Source organism: Acomys russatus, chromosome 23 (genome assembly GCF_903995435.1).
Source record: "Acomys russatus chromosome 23, mAcoRus1.1, whole genome shotgun sequence".
NCBI lineage: Eukaryota > Metazoa > Chordata > Mammalia > Rodentia > Muridae > Acomys > Acomys russatus.
Genome location: NC_067159.1, coordinates 4,990,422 through 5,003,905, shown reverse-complemented (window position 1 = coordinate 5,003,905; position 13,484 = coordinate 4,990,422). Strand labels below are relative to the sequence as shown.

Below are 13,484 nucleotides of genomic sequence, written 5' to 3'. Positions count from 1 at the left end.
GCGCTCTCTGCAACCCCCAAATTGTAATCAGTGCCCTGCTTCTAAAGAGAGCAATGAAGGATTGCCACAGCCTTCCCATCCATTTCCCTGTATTTTTCTGTGTTGATTTATTTTCAAATGAGCTCTACAGGACTTGGCATAGCTGTCTTGACAGGCAGAGTATGAGCGAGGATTTTCAATTTCTAGCATTATTATGAATAACTGAAAATGGTGTGTGATTGACAGAAATTGTAAAACAAAGAAAGCAAGCTTTGCTTTCCCTCTATAGTTTTCAAGGCAAATGGTTAGAAAAATAAATAAATAACATAGCTCAGGACATTTAAGCTTACAAAGGTTTATTTCACAAGCTGATGAATATAATTTATTATTTTCTTCAAATGCTGTTTTGCTTCTGGGTCATTGAATATTGTTCCTCTCTTCCCAGGTTTTGCTCTTGACATCTTATTTGCTATCGCAAATGGATTTTCCCCCTCCTATGAATTCTTCGCAGTAACCCGCTTCTTGGTGGGCATGATGAATGGAGGGATGTCCCTGGTGGCCTTTGTCTTGCTAAAACGAGTGCGTGGGCACCGCCTACTGGGCACTTGCAGGTACTGCTTCACCTTGTGCAGCTCCGGAAACACACTTGGATTTTGAGGCATTTTTTTTTATATCGACAGGTTGAGTATTCCTTACTCTAATGCTGGGGACCAGAAGTGATCCAGATTCATAATTTTTATACATAATGAAATACCTTGGGGATGTGGGCCACTTCTAAGCACAAAGTGCACTTACGTTTTATAGGTGTTTTATGTGCGTAGCCTGAAGGTGGTGTTATGCAGCATTTTTAGTGACTCTATTTTGGCTTCAAGCCATCGGGTCCAAGGTAAAGTATGGATTTTTCCTCTTGAGGAATTGTGTGTGTTCTCAAAATGCTTCAGAGTTTGGAACACTTGGGATTTGGGGGTTTCATGTTAGGGATGCTCAGGCTACGTCAGCCTGTCTTTCTCCAGTGTGCTCTTCAGAGCATATTTGTTGGTATTGTTGGTGTTCATATTTGTTGGTAGCCATCTTCCCTGGGCCTGCCTCACAGACAGGGAGGTGGCCACCCACCTCAGGACCCGCCGGCAGATACCTGTGGCGAGTGTCCCATTTTCTCAGAACAGCGTCCATCACTTTGTGCCTTGCAGTGGGAAACCGTGCAAGGGGAAAGAACTAGGAACTCTGTCCTCCTGAGGCCTCTCACTGCATCCTACTGAATCCTGGTTCATGACTCTCCCCAGTTTTTACCGTTCTCCCCAGTCAATAGAGGGCCTCATTGTAGCATTTCTTACTGATGCAAAAGTTTTAAGTCGAGGCCATATTTGGAATTATCTCTAGTACTTCCAGCATCCTCTCAGGACCACGCACACAGTTAAGAGAATTACTTAAAATTTTCACATTTACTTTGTATGTACTTGTGCCCATATGCACATGGTCAGAGAACAAATAGCAAGGGTCAGTTCTTGCCTCCCATCATGTGGCACCTGGGGATCGAACTCAGGTCATCCGTCTTGACGGCAAGCACCTTTACCCACAGAGCCCTCTCTCCAGCCTAGTAATTAAAGGTTGCCTTAGGTAAGGTTTCTGTTACTATGACCAAAATCATAGTGATGAAAAGGTTTATTTCACTATACCCCTTGTAGTCTATCATCTAGGGAAACTGGGGGCCGGAACTCGAGGCACGAACCTGGCTGCAGAGGTCATGGAGGAGTGCTATGTATTGGATCTTTATGGTTTACTCAAGCTGTTTGCTTACAGCCCGGGAGTGTCGGTGTCACTGCCCAGCAAACATCAATCAGAAAACTGCACCACAGACTTGCCCATGGACCCGTCTTGCAAGGTCCTTTTCTTAGTTGGGGTTCCTTCCTTCAAAATGACTTTAGCTTGTGTCGTATTGACATAAAACTAGCCAGCATAAAGGCTGGGGGCTAAGGATACGGCTCAGTGAGGAAAAGATTTGCTGATTTCAGTGCCCCAGCATTCACATAAGAGTCCAGCCATAACAACAGCAACAACAAAAACCACCCTAGTGGTGGTGGTGCACACCTTTAATCCCAACCCTTGAAAGGCAGATCTCTGAGTTTGAGGCCAGCCTGGTCTACATAGTGAGTCCAGGACAGCCAAGGTTACACAGAGAAACCCTTTCTAGAAAACAAACAAGCATAAGAAGCCAGGCATGATGGTGTGTGTCCATTGCCTTTGCTGGGGCCTGCTGGCCAGCTCACCTAACTGAAATGGCAAGGTTCTGGTTCTGTGAGAGACACTGTTCCAAACCAGAGTGTGGAGAGCAATAGAAGAGGAAACTATCAGCCCTTTGCCTCCATGGGGACTGGCACAAGCACCTGCACACACATCCCTACAACACACACACACACATGCATATACACATGTACACCTTTACACACACACACACACACACACACACACACACACACACACACACACGCATGCACACACACACACACACACATTATGTGACTTCATCTATTGTCTTAGGAGAGTACGTATGTCTAAACCTCTACCTTTCAGATTACAGATTTGCACTGATAACTTTTTGAGATTAAGAAAAACATACATTTTGGCAGTCATTGGTACAAACAATACTTTTGTACCAATATGGGAACAAAATTGGCCCTATGATTGATAAAATGTATCTAAATGACAATATTATGAGATAATACCATTTCTACTCTTTAGAACTAATTCACTAATTAAAAATTTTTTGAGGTTATAATTACATTTCTCCCTTCCCTTCCCTCCCTCCAAAGCCATCTCATATGTCTCTCCCCACCTCTCGTCAACTTATTGTTATTCTGTGCATATATGTAAATGTTTATACACATGCATACATAGCTATGTATATATCCCTAAATATAACCTGATTAGTCCATATAATGTTACTTATATGTAAGTTTTCAAGGCTGACCATTTGACACTGGACAACCAGTTGGCATGCTCTTCCCTAAGGAAGACCTCTTCCGTCAGTCTCAGCTTTCCTCAGTTACCTGCAGCTCTTTGTGTAAGGTTGAGGCCTCATGGGCTTTTCCCTGTCTCTTTTGGTATGTCCACTAGTATTGCCACTGTTCAACTCACCTTTGGGCAACAGTAATGTTCATGAGACTTTATGGGTATAACTTCTTTTTTTTTTTTAAGATTTTATTTATTTATTGTTTATACAGAACTCTGCCCCCATGTGTGCCTGCATACCAGAAAGAGGGCACCAGATCTCATTAAAGATGGTTGTGAGCCACCATGTGGTTGCTGGGAATTAAACTCAGCACCTTTGGAAGAACAGCCAGTGCTCTCAACCTCTGAGCCATCTCTCCAGCCCCATAACTTCTAACATTTCTAGGAGACACACTCTCCCAGAAAACCCCCGATCTTCTAGCTTGTATAGTCTTTTCAACCCCCCTCTTCTGCAGTGTCCCTGAGCCTTAGGTGTGGGAGTGTTTTGTAGGTGTGTCCACTGGGACTGGGCTTCACAGCTCTGCATTTTGGTTGTTTGTGTTTTTCAGTAGCTGTCTGTATCTGTTGCCAAGAAAAGTTTTCTTGATCAGGAGTGAAGACTGCTATACTTGCATGTCAGTATAAAGACACTTATAGAGTACTGTTACGGATTTTGCTGGTTCCGTAAATTAGTGCTTGTAGAATCTCTTCCAATAGCCATGTCTTCACCAATACTGAGTTTCTAGTACCAGGCATAGTTTCCTTCTTATTCAGCAGGTCTTAAGTTCAATTAGAGAGACATTGGTTATGCCCAAGGGATGTGTGCCACGATTGTATCGTTGAGGCTATTGTGCCATGCTGGTTGTTGGTATGATTCATTAGGGTCGTAGCTAGGCTGGAATGCTGGTTGCCTCTCCTGCTTTAGAAGCTTGCTATCATGAAGATTATCTTTGATTAGGGGGAGCTGAGGAAATAAGCAATTTCAGAGAGTTCTAAGGACAATGAGGAAAAATTAAGCAATGTAATGGGCCAGATAGTAATTTCCAGAGTTAAATAGGATGGTTCAAGAAAGCCTCAGATTTAAGATTTGAATGAAGAGGAAGGACTGAGCATGTGCAGTTCAGGTAAAGAAATTCCAGCTGTTGGGATGGCAAGGACCAAGGCCTGATGGAGAGGAGGGGGTGCCGGAGGAGCTTCTTCAAACCTGAAAGGAGGCCGTGGTTCAGTAGAAAAAGGTAAAGGAAGGGCTGAGGGAGAAAGGGATGGGTAGGGGGTGGACCAGGTGGTGCCTGTCCTAAGGTGAGCTGCACGAGCAATTTGGATCTTTATTCAAAATTCAGAGGAAAGTCATGGGGCTCATATCACATAAAGGAGTAATGGGAGCACATACAGAAAGATTGTTCTCGTGAGTATATGACAACAGAGAAGAGAAAATAAAACCTGAGGGGTCTTTCAAGAAGCTGTGTAGTTGGCTGTGTGAAGCCAGTGATGGTTCAGACAAGGTGGGAGCTGCAACAGAGAAGAGGCGGGGTGTGTGTGTGTGTGTGTGTGTGTGTGTGTGTATGTGTGGTGTGTGTGAGAGAGAGAGAGAGAGAGAGAGAGAGAGAGAGAGAGAGAGAGAGGAGAGAAGAGAAGAGGAGAGAGAGAGAGAGAGAGAGAGAGAGAGAGAGAGAAGAGAAGAGAAGAGAAGAGAAGAGAGGAGAGAGAGAGAGGATTGAGTTATAGTTGAGTGGACGTGACCTGGAGAAGAATCAGCAGAGATGGAGAGAGAAAGAGAGAGAGAGAGAGAGAGACAGAGAGAGAGAGAGAGAGACAGAGAGAAGAAGAGACGAGTACAGAGCGAAGAGAGAGACAGCGAGAGAAGAGAGAGAGAGAGAGAGAGAGAGAGAGAGAGACAGAGAGAGAGAGAGAGAGAGAGAGAGAGAGAGAGAGAGAGAGAGAGAGACCCAAGGGAGGCTTTAGGGTTTGGGTCTGAAAATTGCATCAGTGACTGGTACCTTTTACAGAATAAAGTCAGAACTAAGTACCTGTTATAGACGCCCAACTCTGGAAAGCACATACAGGGAGAGAAACCGTTTCTCAACATCTCGAGAGGGGTGCAGCTAGGCCTAGGAGAGCCCTGAGACCTGCAAGTCAGGCGCTTCTCATATGTGCTCTCCATCCTTTCTGAAAACTTTCTCAGCCAGAGATGAGACCCAGCAGTGCCAAGCACATCCGGGTTCGTCCAGCTAAGGTTCCTCTTACGGCTAAGGGAACTGTGATCGGTATTCCCCACTTGAGTGGCACAGGAGTAACAAGATAGAGTCAGTTCTTCAGTGCAGTGCAGTGGCTGAGGAGTTCTTGAAATTAGAAAGGAAAGTAAGTTAGAAGTATTCTTACGTGGGCACTCACACCCAGAGGCTTCAGGTGTCCTCCCTGCCCCCAACCCTAATAGATAAGAGAGTGTAAACCCAAGCCCAGATTGTAATAGGAGGCTGTGGCGGCCAACTGCAATTGGCAACTTGATTGAGTTCGGGAATACTTCAGTGCCGCACACTTTGGGGCATGTTTGTGATAGAGTCTCCAGAAGCGATTAACAGAGGAGGGAACACCCACCCAGTGAAGGTGGCCCCATCCAACCACTGAAGGTGTAGACTGAATAAAGAGGAGAACAAAAGATAAACGAGCACCTGAATTCACCTCTCTGCTTCCTGTCTGCCGGCCCTGCTTCTCTGCAGCCCCTCGGGGTGCAGGCCGGAACAAATCTGCCCGCCCTTAAACTGCTTTCTGTCATACGCTCCATCCCAGCAAGGAGAACAGGAGAGAGGTTACAAGTCTAGCACTTGTATGAAAAGCATTATGGTCTGGAAACTATTAGTAGTGAGAACTACCTTTGGAGACCAGTGTTGTTCCTGTTTCAGTGGCGAGAAGACTGCAGTTCAGGAAGATTCGGTGCCTTGCTCAAAACCACACTGCAGCACAACGGTTCTCAGCCTTCCTAATACTGTTACCCTTCAATACAGCTGCTCAGGTTGTGATGACCCCCCCCCAACTATAAAATTATTTAGTTGCTACTTCATAACTGTGATTTGACACTGTTATGAATCATAATATAAATATCTAACACACAGGATATTTATCTGATAGGCATCCTTGGTGAAAGGTTGGCCAACCCCCAAAAGGGTCCCAACCCACAGGCTGAGAACCACTGCTGTACTATTTGGTAGAACTGGAGTTTAAATTTGGTTCTTCTGAAACCACCCTGTTTTATCCTCTGGCTGCTTTTGTTGTCTGTGTTGTCACAGGTGAATACTGTGCGATGGGAAAGCCTTGCCCTTGGAAGCTAGCCAGGCGCTATCTGACGCTCTATAATGAACCTGCAAATAGCTATTGATTGTCTTAAAATTTCAGGGAACTCCATACCGTCTCTGTTCCCTCACTTGCTGAATTGTGCTTTCAGAATTCTGAACACACATGTGCACGTGCGTGCGCGCGCGCACACACACACACACACACACACACACACACACACACACACACACACACACACCCCTTTGGCGCTTTCTTTTTCTAGCTAGGGCAAATAGTACATGAGTCGTCATGTTTTCTCCTAAAATGATGTTATGAACTGCGATTTTTAAAAAGCCATCTGTTTATAAGATTATCATAGAAAAATTAAGACCAAGACCAGCAAATCCCATTCAAAAACTGCCTTTCCAGCCAGGCAGGGGTGGCACATGCCTTTAATCCCAGTTTTTGGGAGGTAGAGGTAGGCAGGTCTCTGAGATCGAGGCCAGCCTTGTCTACAGAGTGAATTCCAGGGCAGCCAGGACTACACAGCAAACCCTGTCTCAGAAAAACAAAAACAAACACACACACACACAAACAAAAAAACCCACACTGCCTTGCCATAGACATGAGAAAGAAGGTGCAAGTGGCTCAGGATGCCAGCAGACCTGGCTTTGCCATACACAGCACGCTGTGTCCTAGACACCTTCCCCTAACCCTCAAGCTATTTTATTGCTTCCACATGTGGTTAATAATGGTGCCTGTTTCATAAAATATCACACACAATCCATTATTCTCAACAAGTAGCTCAATAACCTGCTATTATAGAAACTGTGTCAAAGGTTTTTACAAAATTTGCAAGAACATCAGGCAAGCCATTGCATTTAATACTCATCTCAACACTTATTTTTAAAAAAACATAGGCTTCTTTAAAATTCTGTGGTTGATATCTTCCCATTAGTGTTTTGACAAAAATCTATGCTCCAAACAGCATATGTTCTACTTGGGAGAAGCAGGTGAGAAACAAGAGAATGTAAAGTGCCAACATCTGATGGTGACAAATTAGGTAGGGAAGGAAGATGGGGGAACTGGGAGAGGCTTAAGATGATATGTTCATGAATAGCCTCTGTGATAAAGGGGCTGGCAGGGTGGCTTCGTGGGTTAGCACACACTCTGACCAGCCTATAGAGTTTGATCTGTGGAACCACGTGGTGGGAGGAAGGAAGCAGCTACCACAAGTCATCTTCTGACTTCCTTAAGTGCACTGCGGCACACACAAGCTCACACACATAGAGACACACATAACAATAAACAGAAGCAGAACAAAACTTTTTAAAAAAGATTAAGACCAGCATTGAAGGGGCTACATGACCTGAAATCCACATCACCTCCATTGCAAAATATCTCTGGCCCCAGATGCAGGCAGAAGTCAGTGCAACACCCAGAACAGAAAGCATTTGACTGAAGCCTTGAACTTCCATCTTGTCCGCATGTGGCACATGTTTTCACCTGCCCTTCACCCATTTTCACAGATTTCTGGACCCTCTTGATGTTCTATCATTAACATTAAGCTGGGTGCTTGTGTGGTCCTTCTCTGTCTTCTGCCTCTCACACTTAGTAGTGCAGGCTGATGTCTCACAAGGAGGACATGCTCCCTGATCTGGGTTGGAAAGAGCATTGTGAGTAGTCTTTGCCAGTGACAATTCTTTTTTTCCCTGCATTAGGATCGATTGGCGGTCTCTTCTTTGCTGTTGGCATCGCACAATATGCCCTGTTAGGATACTTCATCCGCTCCTGGAGGACCCTAGCTGTTCTGGTCAACCTCCAGGGAACAGCAGTCTTTCTCTTGTCTTTGTAAGTAGTCCTTTATCCTTGGGATGTTTGTGCCATAAATAGGAGGATCTTGGAAGGATGTGAGCAAGCAAGCGAGTAGCATTACTTCTTTCAGGAGCTTACCGGTAGTGAATTCTGGGAAGAGCTAAGCTGCAAACATTCAATTCTTCTCAGCTCCTGAGAGAGAAAGAGAAGGAGAGAGAGAGAGAGAGAGAGAGAGAGAGAGAGAGAGAGAGAGGTGCTAGCTAATTAGTTCAGAATGCAGGTATCTCATATTTAAAGCCATCTCTCAGTAGACTGCATTTGGCATTCAGACTATTGAAATTTTCTTTCTTTCCGTTCCTTTTTTATTTTTTTAACCCAATGCCTTAAGCTTAAAGATCTTCAAGCTGCATGTCACCATGGGGTAGGTGTGTGATTGAGGTCTGATGTTCTGGAGCCAGGTCTAACTGCTGGACGTGTAGGGACAGCTGTCCACCTTGCACAGGAGTCTCGTGTCAGGGCCTCCGAGTGTGGAGAGATGCTTTGTCTACAGGAGTGCTCAGAGACGTACAAGAATAGTTCCTAGGCCTGGGTGGGCTCCATAAGCAGTCAGTCACCCAAGTGTCCCGTCATGGTGGTAAGCCACCAACTTCAGTGCACTTAACCAGGCTTTAATGTGGCCAATGAAAACTATTTCCTCACTAGGGTTCCAGACAAAAATCTTATGTGTAAACAAAGATTGCGTCTGGCAGTATCTGGGGTTTCCCCTGTGGCATACAGTGAGACAGACCTTGGTGGGATCTTACTTTCAGTTGCTCTCTAACTTACGAGCTCTTTATTCCGTTTCTAAGCTGAGATTTGGTGGCATCTGAACTGAAATTTGCTTCCCTAGAGTCTGTGAAAACAAGAGAATATTGAGATGCAAAAATGACTGCAGCAGAAGAGTTAGCCTGTATTTAAGGGGGAAATCATCAAAGGATTATGTTATGTGAACTGTGGCGAGGTGATTTTGTTATAAAGGGAAATGATAGTATTTCATTAGCTTGCACATTGTACAGTTTTTAAATAAAGGTGTGCCTTATATGGTGCATTGAGTTAATAAGGAGTCATGTAAGTATTGGTGAATAAATGAGTTTTCTTTTCAAATATTTAACAAAGCGCATACCTCTGCAGCTAGCCTGGCTCTCACCTCTCCTTCAGCAGCAGTGCAAAATCAATGAATGGGGTGAGCCATTGTGTCCTTCTTCTTCTTCTTCTTCTTCTTCTTCTTCTTCTTCTTCTTCTTCTTCTTTTTCTTCTTCTTCTTCTTTCTACAGTCTGAGTTAGTTACTGCTTGGTGCTGGATGAGGAAATGTCCTCACTGGGAAATGACTTCAAAACATGAACAATAGAGAGCAGAGGGAGAAAGATACCTGAGTTCTAAAAGTCTCATCACTCTCAAATATCTCCCTCAATATGGTTGGCAACGTCTTGGAAGGAGCCTTTGTCGCTAATTAAACACAGAGGCTGGGGAGAACATGGCTGCATTAACTGTAGATAATCATGCGGGATTTTGATGTGCTTCCTGCTGGGTTCTTTTCACCCCCATTCCAACTCTTCCCACATTAAATTTTATTTTCATATGTTTTCTCTGCTAGGCAGCTCTGCTGTCTTCTTCCAGCTCACTTTGTTTATATCAAGATCATTGTTCATAGCGGCTCCACATCAGTGGGTCTAACTGATCATTGAGAGATGCAGCATCCAACAGAACAGTGGTGACTCGGCTGTTTACCTGTTAGTCAATATAATAATTAAACGGCAGCAAGGAAGTAACGAAAGGATTTTATAAGACATTATAGATGAGTTTGATTGACAGTCCAGTGTTGTATGTGGGTGTCTTTATCCCCAGTGGGTAAGTTCTGTAAAAATTCCTTTTTGTCCCAGCATCTTTCCTCTTAGCGCCCACTATACTGCCCTGTATAAAATGGCAATGCTCACTAAATGGTTCTAGACAGAATGACTGTCTATTAAGCTTCCAGATCCTGTAGTGTTTCTTTCTCTCACAATCCTTATTGAGAAATATCAGAAATTTAGAAAGAAAAAAAGCAACAACAACAACCTATTTTATCCATTAGCATTTGACTTAAGGCAGAAAGTGTCAGATTGGACTTTTAAACATAAAGTACTTGGAGGCTAGAGAGATGGCTCAGAGGTTAAGAGCACTGACTGCTCTTCCAGAGGTCCTGAGTTCAATTTCCAACAACCACGTGGTGGCTCACAGCCATCTATAATGTGATATGATGCCCTCTTCTGTTCTGCAGGCATATATACAGACAGAGCACTGTATACATAATATGAACAAATAAATCTTTTTTTAAAAAGCTCTTGGATATTGTGTTCAGTAAAGAAAGCTTCCAGGCTGGAAAGAGTGCCTACTTTGCAAACATGAAGGCTTGAGTTCAAATCCTAGTACCCATATGAAAAACTGAATGTGTCCACATAGCCCAGTAATCCAGCACTGTGGGAGGCAGAGAAAGGGGAATTGCTGGCCACCAGCCTAGTTCCAGCTTCAGTGAGAGACCCTGCCGCAAAGGAATAAGGCGAAGACCGAGTAAATTAGAATGCCTGACATAATCTTCTGCTTCTAAGAACACAGCGTATAAATCTACACATACACGCACATGCACACACACACACACACACACACACACATACTCACACACGCACATACACACACATGCACACACCACACACACACATACACACACCACACACACACATACACACACCACACACACATACACACATGCACGCACACACACATACACACACACCACACACACATACACATACATACACACACACCACACATGCATACACACACACACACAATACACACACACACGCACACTCCACCATACTTCTTTTAAAAAGGCTTCCATTCTGCCATGTCTTTAGAAAGCCCTCCTAAAACACAGGCGGAATGATGGAGCAAAATTTATACAGTATCTAGGTTTTGAACTGTGCAGATCCTAGTGGCATAGCACAGCGTGCCTCACCACTGTGGTGTACTAGGAAATGCTTGTTGTTCTGTAACTAGACGTTAACCTGCCAGCAACTTTTACTCTTTACAGACCAGGTGAAACAGGAAAGATCCTCAGGACACTGCGAAGCTGGTGTGCTGGGTGGTTTGAGTCTTTTGAAGCAGTGAACATTCAGAGTAACAAAAGTCTGTTACACTGTTTCCTGCCTCTGTGCAACCCTAAAGCAACACTACCTCCTAAATTACATGTTGCCACCACCTTTAACAATTTTCTTCAGCAAGGATTTCTATCTCAATGTTAGACTTTCCCAGAGCTTTAAGAACCCAGTTGTTTAGGTCTGGTGGTGCTTGCTTGTAATCCCAGCACTCTGGAGGGTCTTAAACTCAGGGCTGTTCTGGGCTATGTAGCAGGTTTGAGGCCAACCTGTTCTACATAGTGAGACCGTGTCTCAGAAAAAGATAAAGCTAGGCCATGTCCACTACTATGTCATCCATCAGGTGGGGATTCAGAGCTGTGCCTGACCTCTGCTTGTGAGGAACATGCATCCTTCAGTACTGGAGATTTGCCAGTCACTCACTGAAAGTTGTTTCAAAAGAAAAGAGAACTATTTACCTTTATTGAAACCAATATTTGAAAAGCATGTGCTCAGTTCCAACTAATAAAACGAGCCACCATTTACCGTCACCTCCGTGTTCAGCATTGCCCCTTTGTTCTCGCTCATGTGTCACTGGGGAAGTCATATTTCAGGTTTGCCATAGGCTGAGCCATGGTGAGGGAAACCACCTGCTGAGGCGGCTGTTGGTCTCCCTCCACTGCACGTGCGCCTGTATGAATATCCAGCCTTTAATGACGTGTCTTTCAGATTCATTCCTGAATCACCTCGTTGGTTATACTCCCAGGGTCGACTGAGCGAGGCGGAAGAGGCTCTGTACCTCATCGCCAAGAGGAACCGCAAGCTCAAATGCACATTCTCACTAACACATCCGGCCAACAGGAGCTACAAGGAAACCGGAAGCTTCCTGGATCTATTCCGCTACCGGATCCTCCTAGGACATACTCTGATCCTGATGTTCATCTGGTAATTCTGAGAGACGCTGTGGAATCTTCAACTTGAATGTTAAAGCCTCTTGATAGCCTAGTCCTTCCACAGAGCTACAGAAATATTGACCTCTTGTCAGTATGAAGTGGTTTTGTTCAAAGCAAAACAAAACCCAAAAGACCAAGGCCCCTCTCCCTCAGTGCTTGCTGTGTGAACCCGTCTGCTCTCTTGGGAATGTTATCTCTAGCACTGATAGGTTCCCAGGAGGTTTAAGGGCTGGGCAAAAACCACACATTAGGTCAGTAGATGAGGGGTTAACACGCTGAGCTTGCTAAGGTTTTCCAGCCTGCCTCTCAGCAGGCTTCTGAGTTGGGATAAGCTGCACCCAGGATTCTGGGTGCCTCCTTTTGAAGAAGGAAGTCTCAGGGAGACAGTCAATAAGGCTCATGCCTCAGGCAACTTTAAGTGCATAGTGATTATCAAACAAAGACACAAGGTTGGAGGCACAAAGGTTCAAGGAGCCCCTGGAAACCAAACCCACAGGGTGAGGCCGACTCTGCTGATTGGAGGTCCTTACTAGTTAGGTACAGGGACCAGAGAGCTCTAGCCAGCTCTGCGTTTGCTCAGCGTATGGTCAGCTGTTTTGGAGGAAGCACCTACTTACAAAGCTTGTGTGTGTGTGTGTGTGTGTGTGTGTGTGTGTGTGTTGTAAGGAAGTGACTTTGGGGCATTAAAGATGTTAGGCTAAATGTCCTCCTGTTTTGTCTTTGAGATGTATTGCAACCCATTGTATAACCTAGGACTCCTAGCCCACTGCTATGGCTTTGTTGTTGTTGTTGTTGTTGTTGTTGTTGATTTGGCAGAGGGATAAGTAAAGTGTCCCCTTTGTCATTTGACCTCAATGTAGCCACAGCACACCAGCCTTTTTCTAGGGAGAACAAAATAGAAGCAAATGCGCAATCTGTTTAGCAAGCACTGGCGACAGTGAGCGGCAACAGCTTGTGGAAAGCCCCAGTAATCTCTCACTTGGGTAGGAACCTGCGGGTTGGTACTGTCTTCATATACTAGTAAGGGCCAGCCGCGGGGTTCTTACAACCAGCTGGTCTGTGTTGTGATGTTAAGACAGCGGCTTGCTGGGCCCTGGTGTTCCTCTGGCCACTTCACTCTGATACGGAGCTTCGGGTTAACGCTCAGTTGAGCTGAGCTCCTTGGCACGTCAGTCCCCACTACTGGAGACAGATATGGGTCTGGCACAATACCAGGGCTGGGAGGTGCTCCCTGGGTGTGAATTTCAGGGATGGTGTGCAGAAACAAGTCACTGGTTCTCAAGAGCTGCCGCCTCCCCATCCCCGGCCATGGATCTTCCCAGAAGG

At 44.9% G+C, this 13,484-nt stretch overlaps 1 protein-coding gene across 1 annotated transcript in view; it reads left to right on the top strand.

Moving 5' to 3' along the window:
• Positions 1 to 13,484, top strand: part of Slc22a15 (solute carrier family 22 member 15) — a 56,940-nt gene that overhangs the window by 26,938 nt on the left and 16,518 nt on the right. The window contains 4 exon segments of the mRNA XM_051165461.1: positions 425 to 552; positions 554 to 590; positions 7,959 to 8,088; positions 11,935 to 12,150. Coding sequence (XP_051021418.1) covers positions 425 to 552; positions 554 to 590; positions 7,959 to 8,088; positions 11,935 to 12,150 — 511 coding nt within the window.